This window comes from Zonotrichia albicollis, chromosome 1 (genome assembly GCF_047830755.1).
Source record: "Zonotrichia albicollis isolate bZonAlb1 chromosome 1, bZonAlb1.hap1, whole genome shotgun sequence".
NCBI lineage: Eukaryota > Metazoa > Chordata > Aves > Passeriformes > Passerellidae > Zonotrichia > Zonotrichia albicollis.
Genome location: NC_133819.1, coordinates 54,917,790 through 54,945,320, shown reverse-complemented (window position 1 = coordinate 54,945,320; position 27,531 = coordinate 54,917,790). Strand labels below are relative to the sequence as shown.

At 38.6% G+C, this 27,531-nt stretch overlaps 1 protein-coding gene across 2 annotated transcripts in view; it reads right to left on the bottom strand.

The window, feature by feature from the left end:
• AMPH (amphiphysin) overlaps window positions 1-27,531 on the bottom strand; it is a 127,259-nt gene that overhangs the window by 19,694 nt on the left and 80,034 nt on the right. For both annotated transcript variants that reach the window (XM_005487005.4, XM_014267012.3), the window contains exons 5-16: window positions 24,584-24,679; window positions 23,118-23,225; window positions 22,645-22,730; window positions 20,930-21,005; window positions 19,969-20,051; window positions 15,683-15,821; window positions 14,053-14,181; window positions 8,723-8,830; window positions 6,061-6,084; window positions 4,780-4,803; window positions 2,129-2,161; window positions 693-743 (exon numbers count right to left, since the gene is read on the bottom strand). In XM_005487005.4, coding sequence (XP_005487062.2) covers window positions 693-743; window positions 2,129-2,161; window positions 4,780-4,803; window positions 6,061-6,084; window positions 8,723-8,830; window positions 14,053-14,181; window positions 15,683-15,821; window positions 19,969-20,051; window positions 20,930-21,005; window positions 22,645-22,730; window positions 23,118-23,225; window positions 24,584-24,679 — 957 coding nt within the window. The remainder of the gene's footprint in view (window positions 1-692; window positions 744-2,128; window positions 2,162-4,779; window positions 4,804-6,060; window positions 6,085-8,722; window positions 8,831-14,052; window positions 14,182-15,682; window positions 15,822-19,968; window positions 20,052-20,929; window positions 21,006-22,644; window positions 22,731-23,117; window positions 23,226-24,583; window positions 24,680-27,531) is intronic.

Sequence of the window (27,531 nt, the reverse complement as noted above, 5' to 3'; positions counted from 1 at the left end):
GCTTTGAGTTACTTGTTGAAAAGCATACTTCAGATGACTTACCACATTGCAGCTATGAGCAAAAATATTCTCACGATATGCAGTAACCATCACCAAAACACCACATTAAATAACATTAAATATCACCCTGCTGCTATTAAGTAACTACAGCACTCACCCAGCAATGCTGTTATTCTCATCCTTGTCCCAAGCTAAGCAAAGACTGTAAGAGGAGCTAAGAAACTGCCCAGGTATGATCAATTCTGAGAAGATTGTGCCCTCCTTAGAAGTAGACTCTGCTCACTATTGATATGGAGGTGAGTCGATAAAATTACAGCAATTTTGGAGATCTGTAACAGCCATCACATACTATGAGGTCCTTGCTGTACACTGGACCTTAGTACTCATTCAAGTATTTTCATAAATGCAATAAAGAAACTGTTTGACTACACCTTTATAAAATAAACATACCTTACAATGTTCTGGTTTTCTTTTCTTTTGCTCTGTGCTACCCTTGTGAAAGATTGTTTCAGTGAATATGGACTTACAACTACAATGTTAACACCAGCTCTTCCAAATGGAAGACTTGCATAAGGTGGTGTGATTCAAAGGATAGAAAACAAAAAAAAAAAAGTGAAAATATCTTTGCAAAAAGGAAAAATTTTACCCTTTTTGACAAGACATTTTAAAAGGAACTAAAAGCCACAACTTACCAAAGGCTCTTCCACATTTTCATTTGATTGCACTGTAAATGCAGAGATATCCTAGACATAGAAATGAAAAACAATAATGTAAAAATATCTGAAACGGTATATTTGCAGGTGCCCATCAAAGACCTGATTTTTTAATGGTTTACTCAGATAAAATCACTAAGTACATTTACATCAAATAAAGATGGCAAATAAATGGAATTAATATGATATTTATATTTATTTAGATTATCTGAGTACTATTAATACTAACACTATTATTTTTTCAATTTTATATTCAATGTTTCTAAACCAACATTTTTCACCTCACTAAAGGTAGTGAATACATGTGATTCACACCCTTCATTAAATACATGTGATTCACAAGGACTTAATTTAAGGTGCAATGCACTTCTAAGTTGTAGAACTCTGAATCCCAGATTACACATGGCTGTGCCTGCAGAGTACACCCGCTGTAAGGTACTTCCCTCTTGATCATGGGCTTTTATTTGAATAATAACTATAGCAATTACAAATACGAAATTTTACCCGTACTAAGTAGAAAAATGGAGGTGTTTCCCAACATCTCACTCCTTCAAAATCAATTAATTTGCAAAATACTGCTGGGCCAAAATATTTTCCTACCACAGAGGAGAGAGAAAATACGTATTTTCTCCAGATAAACATTTTGCCTTGATTATCAGATCCTTGTGCTTTGCCCCTTCCATCTGGATCCTTTACTACACTTAATACCCTGGAACAGAACAGTTAATCATAGGGAGACTCATTTCCATCCTTGTGTAAGCTGAGCCTTTTTGGGTACTTTTAAAATTTGGTGTACAGGGTGTGCTGTGGTTGAGTCAGTCTCTAAGAGAATGCTGGAAAATAATGAAGCCCTAGGTAATCCACCTGAAATTTGGGATCTTAATACAGCCCTGGAATCTGAAAGCATAAACACAGTGTGTTTATGTGCTGTACCTCTGTAATGTGTAGCACAGACTCACCATCAGCACCACAGCAGATAAATAACTTGGGTTAAACTTTGAGAGTAAAATGTATCTTGAGTGAAAATGAAGAAAAGAATAAAACCTACTACAAATTTACATACAGAGGTACTAAAAACAGTGTGCTTTACAGCATTTTGGGATTGTGAGAAAAATAACCCACAAAAGAGCACAATAAAACAGCTAGACTAGCCATTTTAGGAGAAAATAGCTGTCCTACCAAGGTAATCAGATTTTTTGCTTTACACTCAGTCAGGCCAAGAGTCCTAAGGGTATTAGAATCTTTCCAGCAACATCTAAGAATTTCTGACAACAGACAAGGTCTGGATTTGAGACAGAATGATGTCTCAATGCAGCTTGTCTGTAGAACAGATTTCCTGAATTTGTATAGCCAGTTCTAGTGCCTTTCCAATAGCACAGAAAAAAAAATGATCTCAAAACTTGTTTATTTCTTACCTGTGCAAATCCATTAAATGCTATGGTGGATGCCTAAGTAGAAGTGAAGATCAGAACAAATTATCTTTTGTTTACTAAATCTGAACATGAGTTAAAACATTTTTATTTGCAAAATAAAAATGTAGGCCAGACATTAAAAAAAAAGGAACAAAAAGAAAAAAGAGGAAAAAAAAAAAAGAAGGGTAAGCCAATAAGAAATTTTTACAACAGTGGTATTTGATAACAGACATCACAGGCTTAAAGAAAATGACAAAAAGAAAAAGCAGAGTACCTTAAATATTAAAAAAAAAAATTTAAAAAAAAGACCAGGTGCATTTAAACATCTACAGATAAAACACAAAAGCTGCCAGACACAATGTGTCTTCACAGTTCAATGCTTCATTCACCATTTTGAAATGCATTGTTTTCAGCCTGCTTGAAGGGCTGAAGGGCACCACACCATGAAGAGTTGCATGGCAATTTTTTAAAAAAAGAATAGCATGGACTTAGGAAGGGCAGTAGGAAACACACAAATGGAATGTTTTTAAACAACAAGCTTATGCATGGCCTAAGGAACTCTTTGTCTAGACTACACTACACACTGGGGTAGGTACCTCTTCTTTATCAGCCTCAATTTCCTGGTACAACAATCCATATCTCCGGTTAGCAATTTCATCTTCAGATAAATCTGAGTTGTTGGTCTCATTGTCTTTAGGACTAGTTGAACTCTCGGTGCTAGCATTTCTGGAATTTCCCATTTGAAACAGAGACAAGGGTCTAGCTATGTCCTTGCTCGGTCCAGGATTGCTAATGCCTGCCTGCTCCCCGGGCAAATCTCGTTTTACTAGCGCCTCCTGAATTACGTGGCCTGTGCTTGCACCTACTTCCCCCCAGCTGTTATCAGCAGCTCCTAGGTCTTCTGTAGACCATTTATTACTAATGCCTAACCAAACATTTTCCATGTTACCTTCCTCTGAGTTTTCCTGCTTGGGGAAGAAGGGCCAATTATCCAGTCCATTGGCTTGGCTATCTGACAGACTAGAAAAACCCCAGGAATCATTAGTAACTGTTGGATCCCAGTTTGCCAGCCAGGGCTCTGTTTCCAAGGCTTCAGGGACACCGCTGCTAATCACTTCAGTGACTGCTGTTGCTGTCCTACCTGTCACTCGGTCATCTGCATTATCTAGGCAAGGATTATCACAGCTTGTGCTGGCAGCATCAGCTGCCTTGGGCAGCAATGCCCACTGTTCTTCAGCAGCAGCTTGACCTTTAGTATCAGTACTACCATTTGGGAGGTGGTTGATGTTATTATCTTCAGTTCCTTTACCAGACTCTTCTGCACTGAATAATTCAGCCTCACATAGATCACTTCCAGTATCTGGAGGGTACTTGCCTGTGTGGTCTAGGTCAACATGTGCCCTCATGTCAATACACTCCATGGATGTACTCTGTCCAGTACCACTGTCACTTTGATCTAAGGCCTCCTCAAATGTATTTTGATGGTCCTCATCCCAGATACCAAGGACTCTCTCAGGTTCAGAGCCAGTGCTTTCTATAGTCTTACAGTTGTACACCCCTACTTTGTCCCCACTTTCCAGCCCTGTGCTCAACAATGGTATTTCTCTATCTGTCTCCTCAATGCCACTGACCTGTTTGAATTCTTCTGTAGAGTCTTCTAGGTTAGCGCCACTAGTTCTCCCAGTATTCCCATAATTATCTTCAAACTCATGTAAACCTTCTACCTCTGTGCTGACTAGAATTTCAAGATCTGATTTTGCTAAACCGTTATGAAATTCTGCCTCACTGCTTCCTTTGGTTTCATAGCCTTGCTCTTCCAGTTCCTCTGTACGTTCTACCTCCTTGTAGTTAGCTCCAGTCTCTACCTTTTCACTTGGCTTGACACCTGCCCACTCGTCTTCCTCATGCTCTTCCTCTGCCTTTTGCACATCACATGGGAGTGGTTCATCCAACAAGCTATCAGTTCCCAGGATGGGTGCCTCAAAACTGGTTACATTCTCTAAAGGCTGATTGGTCACCACATCTTTCCACACGACACTTTTGGCATCCAACTGGTCCTCCAGTGAAGTCCTCTGGTTTTCGCTTACAGAAGCTGGCCCTGGTGCAGCATCCTCCTGCTCACCTACTGCAGGCCAAACATTAGCAGGCAGAGTACCTGTGGATTCGCTTGAGGTTTGCTCTGCCCTGGGGAAAAGCAAAGAACTGCCTGCAGTAATTTCCTGGCTGATACTGGGTGTGCTAACATCTAGGCCCCAGTTGAGTGAACCTAGATCAGTTTGAGATCTGTTAGTATCTTCTGATGACCCACTGTTTGGGGTTTCCTCCATGATCAGGTTACACAGGGAAAGACTTTTTGAAGAATCAGGCTTTAAGCAGACAGAAAAGCAAAGAAAAAACACAAGATGAAAAAGATAAAGGCGGACTTGATGACAAAACACAACATCTATATTTTACAAGAGCAATTTAAATCTAAAGAATGAAATGACTAGATTAGGCAATTTTAGGAAAAGCTATGTGATTTGCAACATCTGAAGGCAATAAATTGTAATGCAAAAGAGCAGCACTGATACACAAAACCAGAAAACTATGCATTACACCACAATGATTAAAGAAGTCTCTAGCGTGATTGTGATTTTGGAGGGAGGTTTGCTTACCGGCTGCACCAATTCGCTGCTTGTCTGTATAGAAAGAAGTCATACACATAAAACACAGAAAAGAAGAACATGATTTACTTTGATACAGCAGCAGTTCATTAATTAGCAACTCTCTAACCAGCTGCAGTTACCTATCAGAGTGGGGAAGGAGCGGCAGGTCCTTTCCCACCACTCCACCCAAGACTAATTCTAGGCCTGTGAATTTTAAACCTCTGAATTACATTATAAAAAACGTTCTTCATGTATGTTGAATATTGATCACCTCTTGCTTTCCCCTGTGAGTCACCAACATTTTTATTTCAAATGTTTAGCTATGAAGCACACTGGACTTTTTTAAAAATAGAGTAAAGATGAAGAAAATTATAATACATAATAAATAAATACATAACATTAAAAAACTATAATTAAAACGGTGCAGAAAGAAGACATTAATAAAGCTATCTAATCTAAGTTTAGAGCAATACATGCTCAACATTTCTGGTTTATTTCATGTGGTCCAGATATTTGCAGCCTTGAAATTTTGGCTAGCCTACAAACATGACTGTTTTTATCAAGCCTTATTTAATCTCACTCAATATAAGGACATATGCATTTAATGTACATCATACGTGGAATGTGAAAAAAAACAGTGCTGTGTATCTGAATATGTTCACAGATTTCTGTACTGGCTGAAGCTACAAAAGGTCAAACATGAACATATCGGGCTCCATGTCAAGTCAACCCAGGTAACTCCATTACATATAGTCAAAAGAAAGCTCACAAAAATGGGTTGTTTTCTTCCTGCAGATCATTTAATGTGATTTGGCACCAGGAGGAAGAAGGAAGAATTCATTCAGTTTCCTATAGCAGCGTTTTCTTTTGGGAGTGACTCCAGTTCACTGCATTTCCCACAAAGACAAATTCTGTCTTTACTCCTGGTTTTGAGAAAATGGTTGTCCACTGGGTTAATGGACACCGTCAGGTATTTAAAACAAGTGACTTATATCCATTATTACCTTCTAATAGCTGTACTTTAGGCATAATAAAAGCAACACACTTAGCTGTAGTGATTATGAATCTTTTAGCCTACATTTCTGACATCCTTTAGGTTTTGTAGGCCAAGAAACAGATTATTTTTTGTTGTTGTTAGTTTTAAAAGATACCGAGTGGCTTCATATACTTGAAAGAGTTTTTTCATGGTCTGTGAATTCTTTATCTTGGATTTTGGTAAAAGAATTGTAAATCTGAGTTTAAGTTACAAAATCAGGGGCACAGAAATACTATTATGTATGTCAGGCTTACCGTCCATAGATCCCATGGCAATGTCTAGAAAAAGTAGTGAAAAAAAGAGTTTGTCAGAAAAATACCATCCCTGTACACTATGTCCAACATGCTACATAACAATGCCCATTAAATGAGGAGAACTTATTTATAAGCATGCTTATAGTACATACATATTTTATATATTAGCACATGTCCATGTGTGTGTGTGTGTCTGTACATATCTGCATAATACTTTTGGTTATAAAGGATGGGAAGTATGAAATGCATTGTGATATTTTCCACTTTCCAACAAAGTACTTGTTGCTTTCCAGCAAACTCACATTGCTGTGTGCATGAGTAATGGCCAGGTTTGGAGCTGGGGACTGAGTGACTTTCAATAGGTACACAAGCCTCTGCAAGGTGTCAGCCTTAAAGAGCTTACAAAGTTGGGGTTTTCTAGCCAGTTAAAAATGACACAGCTATCTACTGAAAGTGGCCTTCCTCGCAACACTGACACTAGAAAGGAAAATGGCATACTATTTGTGAAAGGAAATAAGAAAGTTGACTAATATTTTCTTTTTCTTGTCCAGTCTATTAATCAATGCTAGTGACCTCTCAACAGAAGAGCTAAACAGACAAATGAAAAAAAAGCAGCAGACTTCATGCCAAATATTTATAGCCCACCACGTGAGACGGAACTCTGCTGGTTTGTACCAAAAGAGAAGAGAACCAGACAGATTTAGAAAGGTCCCTTCTAATGCAGCCATAGAAACAGAAAAGCAGCTGAAGGAAGGACAGACCAGGGCTCACCTATGGTGGTTGGATCACCCTGGCAGAGCAGTGGAGGGAGGTAATTAATTAAATTAACAACAGACAAGTCATGCCAGGCCTTCCAAGGCATCATGCACAGATGACTACTCCTGTCTTCAGATTCACACCTCAGCTGTTTGCTGAATGGAAAATATCTATGACTGAAGCAAAAGCTATACACATATGGAAATACCATATAAGGCTCTCTCCTTAATCTCCCTGCAAGCACAGGGCTCTGCAGCCACAGGTTTCATTCCCTCTATACTGCCATAGTAATGACCCTGTCAGCTCCAGGAAAAACAAGACCCAGACTGCAGGGCTGTCTTCTCTTCTAAAATGACGGTGTTCTGACCTATCCACAGCTCTTGTAGATGTGGGCCATTCTTTCTCATATGCCTTTGTTCTGCAGAAAGGTGAAAGGAGCGAGTAAAGGTGCTCAGGGAATTCTACCTATGGCTCTAGATGAAAAGTTACTATGTAACTTTTTAAATACAAATTTTCTACACAAAATTATGTTCTGTATTTTGTGGCATAGTTGAATATAAAATAACTGTTTTTCACCAAAGTAATAAACTTTTCTACAGTCTGTACAATATGGTGTCAGAACAAATATGTTCTGTCATAAAAGTATCTTTTGTTTAATGATCTCACTGCTCTAATCAGCATTATTATAAAACAAGCTGAGAGAGTAGTTAGCAAAGTCCCACTTAGTCTTTTCTGTAACTGCTGAATGCTATGGAATGTCATTTGCCTTCCCCTTCCTTTTCTCTGTTTAAAGGGAGAAAAAGCATAACAAGTAAAATGCACAAAGCTTTTGCTAGAATGGAAAACTTATCGTAGCAAATCTCAATAAGAAAATTCAGCTAATGTTCAGAGTGTTGACAGTACATTCTTTTTCTGACAGCACATACCTTGTCAGAGATCACTACAGATCTCATTACATAACTAGGGCTTCACACTGAATAAGAAATTAACTGAGGTAGAGAACAGCAGAGAATCACGACCATCTCAGCCTTAAAGCTTCTTGTCTTCTCACTCCTTTCCAGTGCTGCATTTCTGGACAGCTGATAAGTCTTCTCATGTCTCACAGAACAAGCCAGATTAATGATAGGTCTTGCTAACAGTGTATTAACATCGTTTCTTTATGTACAAAACAGGAATACAGACATGCTGGCCATGAGATCTCCCCTACCTTGCTACCTGCTCTCTGGGTAGTGAGGGTGAATTCTACATTTTAAAATAGCATGTCCTGCAGGATAAGCCAATGAATTACAGCAACTTGATAAATTAGCATTTTCTTTTTTTTTTATATGGCTGCAAAAACTATCATTAGAAATATTACTATTGAATGTAGACTTTCAATAACACAACATTCTACAAGAAAACACCCTATTCCATACTCTAATTTTCCTTGAAATTAGGTCTAAAGTAGATTAATAGCAAAAACACTCAGATCATACCACTGCTTGATACAGAAACTCCATCACAGTAAAGCAACTGCATGAGATCTAGGTCCTCAAAGGCATCTTTCCAGACATGAAGAATCAAAGTCAGGTCAGAAAAGTTGCCAGAAAAACAAGCACTGGAGAATAATAATGTTCACACTAAGAGTTATTCTAACGATGGACAGGAATAGCATGCTAAAGTCAAGGCCAAGGTACCAGCAACCATTCTCATCAGCAGACATCTCATTTTACCACCTAACAATTTCCTCTCCTTCCAGTACATCATCAAATATGATGTTACTGACGGGGAAGACAGAAGGCTAACTTGTGCTTCTCAGGAAGATAAAATTTTCAGATACTTCCTATTAATTCATGAGGCAAAGCTTTTCTACCAAACCCAGTATATTGCATTCATATGGTTTGAGTATGTTGAGGCAAAGAGATACCTGAGACATGGGTGAATGACCAGCTCCTGTTGATACTGCTTCTGGCTTGAAAGGGTCGAAGTCCAAATCCAGCAACGATTCCTCTTTCTTAGCTTCAGGTACTTCATTCTTTCAGAAGAGAAATATAATTCTTGAAAAACATATCTTTTAAAAGCTGCTCTGGGCAGTAAAATATTAAAATGATCAAGAAAAAAACAAAACACTCCACAGATTTACTAGCTGTGGTGCACACAAAGGGGAGGAAGCTCTGAAGATTTTCCTGAGCTTCAGTACAAGTCTTACTTTTATGAGATTCACTCTTATGATGTCTTTGTTTTCTCTGTAGTAGAGTTTTGCCTTTTCAGGCTAAACAGTCACTGCCCTTTCAAAGAAGTGTTGAGTGTGCATCACTTGATGGTGAAGGCCCTTTTAAAGGGCTTTGAGACATACATCAAAGTTAAAAAATACATAAATGGCACCCAATGTCCATACATTCGAATAAGTTAGTCTCTCCCCAGACACAAACATTAGTAAAAAGCCAATACAGAAGGATCTAAAGGCATTTGAATTAAGTTTTAATTCGGAACATGTATAGCAATTCACAATTAATGTTGTGTTTGGCTCTAAACTTTAGGAAACATCTGACAGTAAGGCACTGTAAGGCTGCCCAGTAAGGTTGCCCAGAGTAGTCATGGATATTCCATTCCTAAAAGTGTTCAAAGCCAAGTTGGATGGGGCTTTGAGCAACCTGGTCTTGTGAGAGCTATCACTGTCCATGGCAGAGGGGATGGAACTAGAGGATCTTTAAGGTCTCCTTCACCAAAAACCATTTCATGATTCTATGATATGCTCTTATTAAACCAGATTACCATGGTAGAGTCTTTTTTGGTTTGCAATTAATAAATTAGCCAAGGCCTCTGAGGTCACTATAAAAATATATACACATATATATGTTCAATGGGCTACAGGTCTTTTCTGCTATAAATTAACCTGAAAAAACTATTAGTGTGTTTCACCCTAGAATTATTAGTGTGAAACTATAGCTGAGATTTAATTATCACTAATTGTAAATATTCTAGGCAAGCATCTTGGTCTTGCTAACAAGTACTGCCTACTGCTAGTTGTTCAGTTAAACAGTGAGAGAGCTTGTATGACTGGGCAAGTCTACTTCAATATGGCACATATAAACCCAGAAAAACTAGGAGATAATAATAATAGTGGTGATGACAATGATAGTAAAATTAATGAGCAAAGACTTTGTTACTAAAACATTTAAGAGTATAAACATTCCAAATTACCGTTACTGTTGGTAAACAGATGTTCAAAGTTAGGTAACTAATGGCTTCCATTATGCCACAAAACACCTTAACTCTCTGTGTGACCTGCAAACATGGTCAAAAGAGCTACTCAGCTCCCATGTTGGGAATGACAGAGTGACCTAGAACTCTTCAGCTTGTAAGGGATGCTAGGGGTGATGTGATAAGGGGTGATAAGGGGTGATGTCTATACCAGTGTGAGAGGCACAGAGGTTTGGCTACTCCCTGATTCCTCAGGGAGGCAGGAAAGCAGTTGGCAGCAAAGTTGATGGGGGAAAATGTAAAATAAAGAAGTGGTGCTGCTCCATGTGGCACAGGGTCTAGCTGGGGACCTTCTTGGCTTCAGGTAACGTGAATGTGAAAGATGTACACATGCTGAAAGAGTGAATAAATTTGTGGCAAAGTAATCTGCTTACTAAATCGGTAGAAATCATGTTGAGGAAACCCCAGAGCAGCAAAAGAATGGAGGCTAAGAGACTAGTAGAAGAGGGTGTCTGGAGTACCAACATTGCTTGCCCTGATTTATCCTCTTCCTTTGGCCTTCTGGCATCACTGGTGATGAAGGATAACCGGTCTGATACACTGAAGCCAGAGTTATAGTCTCACACTTTAAAAAGTCAAACCCACCACTCCGACCAGTAACCAACATTACGTTTATTCTCTCATGCCTTCCATCGAGTGTATTTAGATTTCGTCACATATGCTCTTGAGGCACTAATACTCATATGGTCATACAACTTGATGAAACAACAGCATGTAATCAGAAAGTGGTAATTGTGCCTCCTTTCACTGAGGTTTGAGAATGAAGTTGCTACCTTCGAGGATTGAAACAAATTAACAGGAGTCTTCCTTAGGCTATAGACCAGATAAGGTATTGGAAGTCACAGGGTATTGATCACTGATTGCCAAGTTACCCATGCCCCTCAGACCAAAATGAAGAAAACGCTCATCTTGACTTTAATGACAAAGCCCCAAATAAACATACAGAGTACCTAAGATACTGCATTACTGGGAGATGCAGGAGAAACAGGAACCTCAGGAAATTCCTCAATAAGGGACAAAGCTATGACAGGAAGGTCTGCCAAATATACTGTATTTATTCCACAACAGCATGATGAAGCATGAATAAATTAAACATTTGAAAGAGGCAGCTGTGGCTCTCAGAGGCTGTACAGAAGCTGCACAGAAGCAAGGCTGTACCTCTCAGAGGTATGTACAAGGTGTGAAGAAGGCACAAGAAACCTTCAAGGACTACAAGAACTGTTACCCTCTCTCTGTACACAGTCTGTACAAGCCTTAAAATAGCTCTAGCAGTTATTGACCATTCACTTTAGAGCAGTCAGGCACACTCATACACATTATGTATCTGTAGGGGGCATATAAAGGCCTACAATGTCCAAATTAGTAACTGGACAGTAGGGAGAAACGTGATGTGAAGAAAAGGAGGCATAAAGCAAGGAACACACATTTCTGAATGATCCTTTCATCTGGTCAACCAGATATTTCATCATCTCACCTCCTTCTTTTACTAGGCAGTAATTAAGTCCATTTTTGACAATTAATAACTTGAATAACTGTTGAATCAGTGCACAAATATTCAACATCACCAAGCAGAGCTGCCTTTCACTATCTTGCACTAATGCAGTGAATGCATCAGTGCTGCTTAGTAAAGGAGGAACAACAACAATGACAAGATATTTGTGTTTCAAGAAACAAAAATTTGGCCTGTTTGTAATCCTCTCCCAAACACTGTACTAAAGCAGCAAAGCTCTTCTCTTGGTTTTGTGCCTCTGCAGGAGCAGTGGTGGTCCCTTGGGAAGTACCACTGGCAGGCTCTGCAGGCCAAATAGCTTTCTCCATACTGCTCAACAAGGGCTTAGAGAGTTTGGGAGGAGCCCTAAACATAAGAGGAATAAGCCCATATTTCCTGTGGAATTCATGCTATATATTTTCCTTAACTGGTTCACATACACAAGGATACAAAATCTATACATCACATTATTTGAGAATGTCCGTACATACTCGGAGATCTCAAATATAGCAAAGATGCTTTAGTGATGCAGGTCTGTTTTGTGGAGGCAGAAGTGCAAATGATTGATGAGAAGGTTGTCAGGGAATACCTTAGGACACTCTCTGGTCATTGACTGTGGAGGAGGGAAGGACATAAGTCACTCACTAAAGGGAGATCCATTTTCCTTGAGAGATGAGGAAAAGATTTCAGTTCTCAGAAGCAAGCCCACTTTAATTATGCCATTCCATTTCTATGCCAATCTCTCACAGAAAGGTTATAAGGATTCTGGAAATGTGACTTACACTGTCGAAGTGAGGGAGCGACCACCTTTTTTGATTTTTCGCATCTGACTCCGGTTTATTCATCAATCCATCACTTTTTATAACCGTGTTAATTAAGTTCATGCATATTGCAAAATCTGAGCTCCTGACAGGCTGTAGAGAAAACTTCAGCTCCTCCTTTTGTTTACAATACCTGAAGTTAGTTTACTGAAATCAAGATCAGTGTTCTCACCCTGATATGGAAGGTTCCCAAAACCTTCATCTCTATTCCCAGACTAACTGTCTGCTCCCAGTAGCAGCCAAGGACAGAACGGTCTGAGAATCTTGTTGTTTATATAAAAGGTGGCTGAGAACCTAATTATTTACAGGATCAAGCCTGGGAAAGGCTGCTTTTACAGCAGGCTTCTATATTTCTTTATGGCATACTTGAACCAGGCTCTCCACATTACACTAATTTAAAGCCTTGTTCTGGTGTCATCTCTTAAAGGAAAAGCAAACCAGCTTCATTTCTGCTTCCTTGGATGGCCTGACGTACACATGTTAGTTAGATACAGTATTTAATGCAAGGGGCCATATCTAGCACAGGTTACACCAACTCTTACCAGTGATTTCAAGGCTCATGCTCCTACAGTAATTAATACTTATGAAGGCAGGGTACAGTGATGCCTAACATCTCCCTTCAGAAAGAGTGCCTACCAGCAGCTACATTCGGGGAGTGGCCTTTAATTCTTTAATTGTTTAATTTAACTTGATGAAAAATAAGTCCTTTCCAAATAGATCTCTACACACAGCAATGCCTGTTTCTCCCTACCACAAGAAAACAAAGATCACATGTTCAAATTGTATAAAATGCATTTTTCATTGCTCTGCCTTTGTTCTCCTGTGTTGTCAAATGAGTTAGAAGAAACCAATAATTCAAATGAAAACAGACATTCCTACATTCTGCACAAGCTTCAGATCTACATACTATCCAATCTATCAGACGCAGGCTCGGATTTCAGAGTTACAGTTACCATGAAAGAAAGGGTCCATTATTGAAAAAAATTGTAATCACTTTAATTATGTAAAAGCTGAACAGCTGATTACAATTTTTATGGACTTATTTTACACAATTCTGGCTTTTCTGTTTATTATATGCAACTTAGAAATATCATTATAAGACAAAATTAATTTTGAACCATTCTCTGCTGTGCAGCTACTGTTTCTATGAGCAAAGCCAAGTGAATGAATCATCTAGCTGTTTTTTATACTTATAAAAATCAGCTGAGTTTCATTTTTTAAAAATCACTCAACAGAAAGACAGAATACTCTTAAATGAAGGAAACAGAAGAGATTTTGATGAAGGAAACAGAAGTAATGAAGGATCTCTGTGAAGTTTCACTTGAGATGCTTAGCATTAAAAAAAAGCATCTTAGATCAACTCTCAGCTAGTAATGCAACCCAGATGCATTGAAATCTCAAACATGACTGTATCACAGTATTTTCAGTCAGACCCCTCAGAAACTGCTCTTTTTTTCAATATGCTAGCAGTGTTAGACCTTTTGAGTGATTATGTGTGACCTATTCAAAAGCAAAACATCATATGTGTAACTCTTTCATGATAACAGAAAGTGGTAATTGTGCCTCTGCCTTGTACCTTTGCCATCCTCCTCTGCCCCCATGAAGATCAGCCCCCAGGGCATTGTCTTGGAGAACTTAGGGTGATTACATGGCTGGACCTCTACACAATTCACTGAAACTTACCTGTGATGGCGTTGTCACATTGATTTCTGGGACAAAGTTGTCGTCAAATAAGTTAATGATGTTCTCCTGTTGCAACTCCTTTGTGGGTGTGAGCTTGGGCAGTGGTGGGACTGGCGGACCTTTCCTCAGCTAGGCAGACAGCAAAAATGTCACAGACTAGTTCAGGTATAAAAGAAAATCTTTAAACTAGACCTAAACAAATTGTCTTTTGTTTTTACTTTGGTTTTTACTTTGGCTGCTTCACCCTAAATAAGCCATGGGAATAAGCCATGTATGGAATGGAACTGTTTAGCTGTTCACCACCAAGTACTTGGAAATAAACATTATGGGAAGAGCAAAACAACCCTATGTTTCAAAGTCATTAAAACTCAAGGTTTCAGATTTGATACAAAAGCAAGTCCTGGTTGTTTTGTTTTCTGCTGCGACAGGCACCCAGCGCAAGACATTAGCTCTTCTATGTGGCCATAGCTGGAAGGGTGATAGTGCACAGAAACAATGCCTCTGCAGCTTTTTGGCTTCTTGAGTTCATTTGTGTTTAGCTTTGGGATTTTGTCACTGCTACCTGTTAACAGTGTACTAATGCTAGGGCCATATCATCTCTGGGACCTATAGCACTTCAAAGGTGCCTAGTTCACTACATTCCTCCTGCTCTCCAGAGATTCACATACCTATGACAAACTAATTATTTGAATAATACAAAATAGTATTGGATGATTTTTAAGTCTATCAAACCCCCAAGAAAATAAATCCACTGAAAAAGAAAAAAGTATAGGGATATAACACCATAGGCACCAATGGCGCCGAGTCCTACCAGGTGAATACTCAGGCAGTGAGTTGTCACATTTTGGGAGACCAGAGAAAATAAGCATGCTCATTAGATACAAAATTAGTTTTCTTCTGATGTGCAGATAGCATAGAAAAAGCAATCAGCACAGAAGCTATCCCAATTCCAAAAACATCCAGAACATCAACATGTGTCTTTGAAGTATCATATACAACTCATGCTACAGATGGAACCAATGAATGAAACCAATTCTTATTTTATCAATACTAGCGATAATAGAAGTTACTCCATTGATTACAACAGTGTCAAACTTCCCAATTAGTGTTTAAAACAACCAATAAGACTTTAACAATCAGTAATTAGCAGAGCAGTATTTCAACTAGCTTTATTTTTCATTGTTTTAGAGATTGGCCAGATCAGTGGTACTCATTGGCTAATTTTTCCCCAGGTAAGCATACATTTGAAGATGAATGAAGAGCAGAAATATATAATGTACAAAAAATCACAAGGAGGTTTTAGAAATAGGATTTTCAAACTGTCATTGCTGGTATATAGGTCCTTAGCGACAACGCAACTTTTTAAGAAGTGTTTTGCTTTGTCACTGCAAGTCCCACCAATTCACCAGTCACCTGACATTTTCTTCATTCCCCTAATATAAAAAAAACATTTTCAATTCATGTTCTGACACAGGGATGAACAGCTGATGAACAGAACAGACTGCAACAGAACCAGTAGCCTCCCTGCCACTACCCAGTCACAGCCTAGACGCAAAATCCACCACATTCATCATCTCAGCTCTCTCTCACTGCACAACAGGTCAGGCCCCTGTGCCAGGCATCTCCTTACCTGTGTAGGTGACTTAGGTCGGGCTGGTGCTGGAGACGCTGGTGCCAGCATATGATTGGGACCAGCAGTGGGGCTGGGCAGGGGAGAGACCTCCTCTGGTGGGGACGGTGTTTTTGCAAAGCGCAGTGGACCTGAATCACTAGACAAAAGCAAAGGAATGGCAAGGACATATGTATCTTGCTGACTTACAGCCTTCAAAATAGGATGCAACAGCTGAACTGCATCCCTGATGTAATGTCAGGGACCACAAAAGAGAGTACACACTGGAGATGAATGAAGCCACTGTACAGTGACTAAAACTAAAATTGCAATAAGAGACAATTTAGATTCAGTGTCAAAGGAAGTTTAAATTTTGAATGATCGTGATTTTTGAAACATCTGTTTACCTGATCATTCTAACTTGAAGAAAACGAGTACCTACATTTTTCAGATTCTGTTCTTGAAATACCACTTCACTTATAAATTTATAACTATTATAAAATGTGAAATGGATTTACTGTCTTCATTTCACAGAACACAACACTCTGAAGATAAAAACCCACAGGAAGGCATAATGAATACTGCAAATAATTTTAAAAGCTCAGCAACTTCAGAAAGGTTTCAATAAAACAGAACACAGTCAAGATTATTATAAAGATATCACTACTTAGAAGGACAAATCACAACAATTAAAAACAAGCTGCAGTCTAGTGACTTCAACAGAGCTCTGCTGATACTAAGAAAAGAGCTAATGAAGTAATAGAAAGCATCTGCACTTCCCATGAAAGGACCTGGTGCAAACACTGAGAAAATATTCAGCTACCTAGATATGCTTAAAGCTTATAGTGAGGGAGGCTATGAATTACAGTACTCAACAACCACAGTACTCAGCAGAAGCGACTCGTACACGTACTCAGGGAGAGCAGAAGCACTACCCGATCGAGACCACAGCATAAACATGATCCTAATGCTAACACAAGAAAAACCGTTCTTTGGAAGGACAAACTCAGCTCACACTCACCACCTCTTTCTGTGGAAATATTAAAAAAGAAAAAATAAGCAGTCATTAAGAAATTTATGTTCCAGGGTGCAATCTTTGCCTTCAGGACAGAGTATTGAGTAGCACACAAGTTCTTAAGATGTTCTTTAAAAGAAAGATTAGATATTGTACTTGTCTAGTATCAACTTCTCATGCATCTAAAATGGAAAGCTGTTTTATCTCATGAAGACCCACTTCAGAATCTTTTAGAGTATCATCACTAATAAGGAAAGTCAAAATCTATCCAGATTTTCACACTAGGCTCTCCAAACAGGACAGCAAGAGGCTATGTGTAACATAGTAACTGAAGTAACTGAAAGTAACTGAAAAAATGGATTTTTAGAAAGCTTTTTAAAAGTAAGTTCACACTACATTAAATATCTAAAAATCTAGTAATTTGCAGCAAAAATAATTTTGTTGCATAATTCTTTTGCTCCCAGTGATGGAAGGAAAAATTCAGTGGGAACAAGCATGTGCATGTTGGACATGGTCTAAAAGACAGGTGGATGAAATACCTGCTGGTTACAAAATGTGCTTGAAATTTTCCAACTCTACATTATTTTACATTGCATAAAAGTGTTTTACAAATCCTTTATGGGAACGCAGTCCAGACTGTGAGTCCATCCTAAATGGGCCAAAGTTAACAGCGCTGAAGGCATTATGTAATATACGAGCATGGATTATCACTGAAATAATCTAAAATACAAATTCTAGTGATGTGCTTATAAAGTAGTTCTGAATTTTGCATTATGTCAGAAGTTTCAGATTTCATTCTTTGTTCTTCCAAAGTGAGATTAAAACAAATGAAGGAATATCTTCCATATTTTTGAGGCAGACACTATGTTGCTTGGTTAGTCTTAATTGTTGCTAATCTACCTCCATCTCGAGGGCAAATTAGCAGTAGCTATGTCAGGAACCAATTTAATTTTTATTTATGCCTCAACATTATCTGGCCTTTGTGCTATAAACCTATTTTCTGACACTGAAAATTTCTACATGGGCTGAGCACTAAGACGTGCAGAAGGTGTCTGTGAAAAATGCATGTATTTTATGATTGGCTTTTTGCAAATATTAAAATGAATATAATATGTGTTGTGTTAGAGAGCAATGCTGCATTAATTTTCTTAAGTACCCTGTTAAACATAGTTTTAGGTTATAAAAATTGTTAAAATAGAAACTATGCTATGTAGGATGTTTTGTTTAAAAGAAAGGACTTGCAGTGAGATAGCAGCCACAGGACACCTAGTTCTTTCAGAGAAAAAGAATTTATGGCCTTCTTATTGGAAGAAACGAACTTCTTCCTGCCTCGAAGGCACTATTAGGATTAGAGGGGAGAAGTTGATGAAGATCAGACGGAATCCTGTGCTTGAATGGAATTTATGCATCATGTATGAGGTGTATGAATATGCAAAGGGCTTTTGTTCTTAAGGGTTAATCCTTTGTTAACGGGGGTCCTTTTTTAGGCTTGTGATGCCCAGAAAAAGGTACCCGGACGTCCGTAACTCTTGGTTTTTATTGTCTCATATTGTCTTAATTCAATTTGTCCAAATTGTTATTACTCTAATTGTGTTACTATTTTTATAACTATTTTATTGCTATTAAACTTTTAAAATTTTAAAAGTAAGTGATTGACGTTTTTCCCAGTGCCTAGCACACATGAGGGGCGGAGACCGCTGACATTACAGTCCCTAAGCAGGCAACCTCTTTAAAGAATGGGGACTTCGCCTGACATTCAATCAGGGCATCCAAATCTTCCACCACTGCGCTGCCGGGGAGAAACCCCTGCGGTCCAGGGCAAATTCCCTCACTGGCCAAGGGTGGTCCCACGAGGAGCGGCCTGTGGGAGGCGCCTGAGCACATAAAAGCATTTAGCCGCGCTCCAACCACTCCCGCTGCCTCTGTCTGAGCCGAGTGCCTCGTCTAGAGGTTTGCCTCGGTCGGCCCCTGCTGCCTGCTTCTTCCCCGACTCTAGGCCCTGTCTTCCTCTGTTCCGTCTACTCTTCTAAGCTTCGCGGGTTCCCCGCCGCAGCCTGCCCGCCGCTCCGCCCCTAGAGCCGGCTCCCCGCGTCCGCCGCCCCTGGACTGCGGCCATCTCATGCCGGCTGCGGCCATGGCAGCCGCGCTCTCGCGAGAGCTGGGCAGCCTCCCCCGGCGGGAGCGCGGGCGCCACCTGCCGGTGCGTGCCGCCGGTGGAGGCCGCGGCCATGGCGGTAGCGCTCTGGCGCGGGCCTCCTTCCTCTCTCTCCGTCTTTCCTTTCCCTTCTCTGCTTAACTTTCTATCCCTCTCCAGTAGGGACACATATCCTTCTTTATCATTAAATAGTTCTCAGATATAACATTTGCCTCGTTTGTGTTTGATTTTTTCCAAGAAATCCATTTAAAAAATCCCCTATGGTTTCCCTTAGAGTAGGACGTGAAAAGCTGTAAAACATTGCTCGGATTGCTTCTGACTAGCTGGGATTAATTGGAAATTCAGGCTTTATATATTAACTCGAAATACCATTGTGTCTTTATAAGTCTCACTGTTTTACATTTCAACCTTTTCTGCACATCAGTATGAGAAATAAAATTATGGCAGAAAGGCTACATTTGTTGAAAGTACATGAAGTACATTTCTGTTGCCAGTACAAGAAATACTGTACTGGCATCCACTGACCTTTAGAAAGCACCATCTGATTTTAAACTCCTTTTGGTTTTGTGCTTTAAAATAAGATTTTTCTTGAAAGTTTAAAAAGATGGTATTTTGTGACATTCTCTTTATTTTAGCTTTTTTTTCCTTTTATGATGTACCCTCAGATCTTTACTTTTCCCCATAAGTAGATGAGATAAAAGCTGATGCTCAAAGTTTGGGATCCTCACCTAATAATAGGAGCTAAAAATATATCTCAGTATTTCAAGGCTTTAAACAAGTTATGAGAGTTAGCAACATGGCTGATTTTCTGACATTCTGAGCAGCTAAGAATAAATGAGCTATACACTTGGTGCGAATTGATGTAACAGTCTACAGTGAACTTGGCTAAATTGAAACAGCCTTCATTCTTTTTTGTTTTTGAAAGGACTTTCTAGAAAAATAGTCAATGAAGAAGGAAGCTTTGCATATTTATTCCTGTTGAGAAGAACTTCATCCCAGATACGTTCATCTACCATGCTGAACAAATAATGCCTGTGACCATGTGTAGGTGTTACACATGGTGTAGGTGGTTACTGCCTATGCTGAAACCCACAAAGCTTACAGCAATGCAATTCATTAGAAAGGCAATAAATTCACCTTGGTGCCCCTTGAATGGTGAAGGCCTTGTCTGCATGCTGATCCCCCAGCTTTGTCATCACTTCATATAGTTTGTGACATAACTGTGAAAACAAAACAGTTGCCTGAGTTTATGTGAACAACTATAACCTGATTTAAAAAGACATGATTAAAATTACAAATATGGTTTGATACATGATAACTTGATAACTTTATGTTACAGTATAAAACCTTCCAAAAATTCTGAGTGCCATGCATAGCAAAAGCCTAAACAGAAACCCATCAAAATCCACAGAATCAAAGATAATAGCAGTTCTTAAAAAACATGAGCTGTTTTTTAGAGAACAAGTTAATAAGTATAGCTGACTGCTATGTGAGCTCTGATGAAGGAGGTCATCTGAAGTTTAAAGCAACATGGGCAGCCAAGAAGATCTGTGTTTTCCCCTCAAAAATCTAATCCAAATTTTCACAGAGCTTCAGTAAAGTGAGTTTTCAAAAAAATTTTGGTTCCAATTTGAAGGTTGCTATAGATAATATGTTACTATTCAGCCAGGTACATACACAAGATCCTCAATGAAACTGCTTGATTTGCCTCACAGTCACTGATAAAATACTGCATTGCTGACAATGCATATAGCAGACTTGAAGGGAATATTTGACATGTTTTTTCCTGCTGATTAAAGCAAAGAGGTGCTTAGCAATTGGACACAGCAAAAATACTGAAGGCAACAGTAAATTATCAAAATAGAAAGTGAATTTAGTGCTACAACTGATAATGCACTGCAGTCCAAAATTGAGGGGCTGCTCCTTCCTTAAGGAGAGAACAAATATGGCAAGTAGAAATGAATATTATGATTATAGCACAAATCTGGATCTATGGCAAATTCTCCTGTGTGCCTCTGCTGGATTTTTACTATAAGGTATTTTTTAGCTGTCATGCATATCATAATCCATTATACATGAGATAGTCAGTTTTACTCACTAAAGCTATTTCCTTGTGAAACTTGGCTTCAAGGCTGGATACATTTTTGAAGGTGTTCACATAGAAGCCAATTCGTCTACGAAGGATGGCACAAAGAAAGGAAAAAGAGAATAAAAGGAATGTGTGGGAGGGGCACAAAGGCAGATTAATTAACTGTTTTCTGGACTACAAACAACATTCTTGAATATTACCCTCAGCAAAACAAATGATGAAATGTCAAAATTTCAGACTGATTTGTTCATGATTATTTCCATTAGTGCTAAGATATGTATTTCACACCATCCAGTCAACCAAGCTGAGACTACTTCACATCAGATGTCTTCAGGTTTTTTTTAAGAAGAGTGGAAAAGCATGGTCTCAACTACAGCACAAGCTGTAAAGTAAAGTAAGTAAAGGCAAGATGCTCTGGGCTTCCATCTCCCGCCAGACAGCACACAACCATTTCTTGAAAGGAGAAAGGTACCATTCCAGCCCTGTGAGCCCCTGTGTCCAAATCTTATCACAGCATCAAGGTGATGCAGTTGCATCTTGGGTCAGCTCAGCAGAGCCCAGACATGGGCGTCCCAAGCTCAGCTCTGAAACACATGCACATGTATATAAAAGAAAAGAATTTAATATAGACTAGACATTTCTGTGCATGTTGTCAAGAATCTGCTTACTTGGGGTGAATTATTACATTCTTCCCCATTTCAAAAGTAGAAGCTGTTTTCTTATGTTTTGTTTTACCCTTTTTCCTACTTAAAACTTCCATGTATAATTTCTCCCAACTTTGATTAACAAAAATTGTCTTTGGAATAAGTATAAGCCTGAAAAAATGTTAACTCAATAGATAATTTTCTTCCTGAAGAATTTTAATAACTAAAATAAAGGACTCTGAAAGCAATTGCTTACTAATTATGGATATTGCTCAAATTAAATTCTACCTTTCCCTGAGACTAGCTACTACTTCTTTACACAGAATTTACTGAATTTACTTTTCACTCTAAGTCATTCATATGCAGTTTTACTTTTAGTAGGCCCATAAAACAAATATCCCTAAATACTAAGAAGGTTTACACTGAAATAGGCAGAAACACAGCAGGGAAATCCTCTGTTGGTCTGAAATTAACAGGATTTAATTTAGAAGGCTGAGAAGACAAAGGATACTTCACATTTTCACTCCAGATTGTCAACTGTTAAAGAACATAGCACACTAATGAAGATGCTTATTTTCCTACTGCTTTTGTTCTCCCATTCATATTGTCTGCATTTTCTGTATAAACACAATTCATGATTAAACATCTTGACTGAATGACCTATGCCATCAAATCATTTAACATCACAACTATTTAACATCAGTGCAGAAGTATAAAATGTGTCTTCTGGTGTAGTTATAATAAAAAATGACCTATAAGAAGACCCAAGTCACCACAGACTACTCTGTGCTCTAGCATAATTATTTACCCACTAAATTGAAATATTTTGCATCTCAGAATGAAGACATGCTAATGAATCTTAAGTGCCAACATACATTGAAAAAAATAAGCATAAATACACTTACATTAAATATATTTTTGGAGCACTTGCATACATTTTTCCTTTTATTATTCAGAAAGGTAATGGATGAAATCTTCAACAATCCAGCAATCCATTTTCTGTCAGCTCATTAAAATCCCCTGATTCCCTTTCCTTACTACCCATTTGAAGCCTTGCATGCAGTATCTCTCTAGGCTTACCGTGACCACAGAGATGGCAACTCTTCTTGCAAGTCAGTGTTAAACTCCTCAAACACTTTCTGTGCTTTTTGAAATTCTTCTTCTGCCTAAACCAAAATGAAACAGATTACTTCTAAAATCACTATGACATAACAAAACTAAAATTATTTTTGTATTGTTTTCTTGGGGGAGTCTTTTATAATTTTTATTAACAAAAGATGTTATTATTTCTTAGACCATCAAGGCCAATACAGGATTTGCTGTCCCCTCAGTCTCATCAAGAGAGGAAGTTAGGTCCAAAACAGGACTCCTTAGTGAAAGAGGTGAGTCTGAGTATCACATGAACCAAAGTACTCAATACACATTTTTGCTTAGAGGTATCATTATTTCTAAGGGAGTAAAAGGAAAAGAAGTTTTGTGCTCTGTCTCTGCACAGAAAAAAATACCACCCAATCTCCCCAAGTCTTCTGCCAGCATGTTTCTGGTTGTTCTACCTTGGTGATTCTGCCTTCATCTTTTCTTTTTGAGCTCTGCAGGGCTTCTAGATGATGCCTTGCACTGTCGTAATCCACTAGCTTTCTGCTTCGTTTTGCAATGCGAGTCTGTACAGGGGTGGAAATGAAAGTAAATATGAGGAGCAGTTTCAAAAAAGCCATTTTACTTATGTTGTTAATTTAGTTTTTGACATATTTTTATTCTCCCTTCTCTGTTGTTAATATCTGAATTATTATATCATGTAGAAAGAACATGGAAATGGTAAAAATAACAAATGAATCACATTATTTTAAATAAGGAATCAATTTAGAATTAGTTTGGGAAGGGTTTTCATGGGTATAGGGCTTACAGGCCTTAGAATTGAGGTATCAGTGTTATGTAAACCTTTTCACATTCTCTAGAATCAGTGAACCTGTTAAACTCATGGTAACACTATCTTTTCCCCTTATAGATAGTGTGAAAATTCAGCAATTAATGCGTTTTTTCTAGAGTTGGAAAAATGCTAATATATAATTCTCTGTATAGTTGTTCTGACACATACCTAAAACACTGGAGTTCAAGATATAGATATAGATATAGATATAGATATAGATATAGATATAGATATAGATATAGATTATAGATTATAGATATACTTTGATATAGACTTTACAAAGCTATGTAATCCACATGCTGAGAGGGCATAATCACAGCTTGGTTTAAAAGTGAGTTTAGAACTGTATATCACTAATGTTGGTATTCTTTGGTATTCTAAGATTATATTTTCTTTAGTCCTTGATGTAAATTACAAAGGGGATGACTGTGTGTTACCTGCTCAGTTATAAACCCTCACAGAAAAAAATCCAGCTATGCCCATATAGTCATATTGAAATATAAAAGTATCTCCTCTCACCTATGGTGCTTCTTTATCCTCACACATTTCATTTATCAGTTATTTCTCTGGACTGTACACTAGATGGGCTTGTGCAGAGGCTAGAATCTGTATCACATTCTCTCTTGATGTGTATTACAAAATCTTTTTATAACTAATTAAAAGACAGGAACCATGGCTTAGATGAAAGAAAGATACTCACGGGTGCATCCATCTAGCCAATAACAGAAAGCCTGCTTTCCGTGTAGTTTGTCTGGCTTTTTAACAGCTGAAGAGCTTAATGTGTCCTTATTGAAATTGGTTAAAATTATCTCATACCAAAGAAACAGGAGCAGAAAAAAACATAGAAATTGCCTCTACAAAGACTAATTCTTTCCATGTACTACTGCATGAGAAATATTTTCATTCACTTGGAAAATCAGTCCTGCCTAATGTCAGGAATTTACTTACAGAACAATATCTTGTACATTACAGGAGAGCATGACTTTCACCTCCCACCCTTTTTCATTTTTTTGCTTGTAATCTCATTTTCAATTTATTTTGCAACTCAACAGAACTTTAAAACTTGTCCTTTATAGAAAATCATTACTCTACTTTGATATCAGGAAATTGTCCTAGATATGTATCCAGCGTTAACAATGACCCATCCACCAGTTTTTGATGGAAGTCTTCCCAAAGTTCATCACATTTCTGAAAAGGTAGAAAGGAGAAAAATGTACTTAGTAGTTTAATGCCACTCTAAACATAGGAGAAATACAAATGCAATTGACAAAGATTAATCTTTCTGAAGTTTTAAAATGTTCTTTAAGGAAATAAATCAGAGCATAAACATAAGGTGAATGAAAAGGAATACCTTGATATTGCAAGTTCAATTCACAACAAGTTAAGATTAAACTTAATAATTAGTTGGTGTTTTCATTATTTCAAATACTAAGTGCTTTGTGAAAATAAGGATGTTATGGATTCAGGTGCTCCTCGGGGTTTCAGGTCCCTGAGGATCAGTAACACAGAATCTACCTGGTGTTGTTTTTATGTCTAAGTATGTTCCCTGATGATGAACCTTGCTTACAGAGAAAGCAAGTACAACAAAAAAATAGAAGAGAAAATAAAGGGAAAGGTCTTTCCATCTCATTCTTTTTGTGCCATTAAGGTACATTTGATGGAATGGCTGAGGCAGACAACAACTCTACCTTGTGCTGCTGGAGAACTGGAATTACAGATAGGAAACATCTCAACATCAGCTGGCAAAATAAACAAAATCTGCTCCTCTACCACCCTCCTCTGCCCTGAAGGTACAGTGCTTTTCCCCAGTCCCCTTTGGAGCTCTGGGCTAGTCACTCAGAGAAACCCCCCGTCGTTTTCTGACTTTCATGAACATATTAATGCAGCTCATGTGACAAGGACTTGTTGCAGACATCTTTTTCACTAAAAATCCTTTCTTTAGGATTTTCCCTTCTGGGAAGCTGAGGCCCCAGAAAAAGAATGTAAACAATGTTGTCTGCTGTGGAATGCAACAGGTGGATTTTTGATTGGGCCATCTTGAATGTTTATAATTAATGGCCAATCAAGACAAGGCTATCTCAGACAGAGTCCAAGAGAGCTGCCTTTTGTTATTCTTCTTTTCTTTTCTATTCTTAGCTTAGTTAGCCTCTGAGGAAACCTTTTCCTTTCTATTTCCTTTTAGTATAGTTATAATGTAATATATATATATATATATATATATATATATATATATATAATAAAATAATAAATCAAGCCTTCTGATCATGGAGTCAACATTCTCATCTCTTCCCTCACTCACGAACCCCTGTGACCACGTTCACAAGGACTCAATGGGTAAGATTCCTTATTAGAAGCAAATCCTCTTATATAGACATAGTGCTTGAGGTCCTGGATTCTCCACTGAACAAATCATTAGCACATGTTAAACATCCTGATTCCCCCTTTCTTTGCACATTTCAAAAATCACTTAACATCCTTCCCATCAAAGGGAAGGTTAATGGGTGTAAGCATTGCTCTGCAGGGCTGTTGTCCTCACTGACAAGTCTGCAAAACTGTCACATTATGTCACAGTACAAGCTGGCTTGTACTGGGCAATTGATTTGGCTACAAATAAGAACTCCAGCTGGTTCCATAAACCAGCCCCTGGGTTTGCAGACAGGAACCTCAAACAATTACATTCCATCCTAAACTGCAGACATCTCCCTGATCCGGGAGCTGGGCGGTATCAAAGATCAGACCAAGGTTTTTCAAACCCCCTTTATAAAGAGGGGTTCATATAATAAACTCTCTCTATTGCCACATGGACATTGGAGTGTATGTTGTCCCTGTCTCTGACCACTGACCCCATGAAACATGTGGCCGTCCTGTGTAATAGAAAACTATTCCCAAGTGTTTGTTTTATCATAACCTACTATGTGGCATATTATTAATGCTGTGTGATGCCAGCTTTCGGTTCGTTCATTTCCTACTCTAACAGAGTCCCTAATGAATGACTAGAATCTATTAAACATGTTTAAAAAAACCCCTAATTTATTAACACAGCATTTAATCACCATGATCTACAAAGCATCACAGCACTAGATCGTAGCAAGCAACTGCCCATTTTTGTATCTTGCTGAAACATATTTTGAACAAATTAAAATAATGGAGACTCTGAAAGCTAATGGACTCAAACAACATTGCTGAAGGATTCTTTAGGCCACCATCTTTCTTACCATACAGAATAAGGTCTTTTAAGGGGATCCCTTTTGGAATGATCATTTATAACCTAAACTGAACACATACATAATTATTTTTTACTTTAGGCTGAGCTCACAGAATCACAGAATCAACTAGGCTGGAAAAGATCTTTGAGATTATCAAGTCTAACCTATGACCAAATACTACCTTATCAATTACAACATGGCACTAAGTGCCACATCCAGTCTTTTCTTAAACACCTCCAGAGATGGTACCACCACCTCCCTGGGCAGGTGATTCCAATGCCAAATCACTCCTTATGTGCAAAAATTCTTCTTAATGTCCAGCCTAAACTTCCCCTGACATAGTTTAAGGCTGTGTCCTCTTGTCCTGTTGCTGGTTTCCTAGCAGAAACAACTGTCCCCACCACTTGGCTACAACCTCCTTTCAGGCAGTTGTAAAGATCTCCCGAGCCTCCTTTCCTCCAGGCTGAACAACCCAAGATCCCTCAGCTGCTCCTCTTAGGACTTTTGTTCCTGACCCTTCACCAGCCTTGTTGCCCTTCTCTGGACATGTTCCAGCATCTCAACATCCTTTCTAAATTGAAGGGCCCAGACCTGGACACAGTACTCAATCTGTGGCCTCACCAGTGCTGAGTAGAGGGAATCACTTCCCGAGTCCTGCTGGCCACCCTGTTAGTGGTACAGGTTAGGATCTCATTGACCTTCTTGGCCATGTGGGCACACCGCTGGATCGCATTCAGTCTGCCGTCAGTCAGTACTCCAGCTCCCTTTCTGCCTGGGGACTGTCCAGTCTCTCTGTCCTCAGCCTGTAGTGCTGCAGGGGGTTGTTGTGGCCAA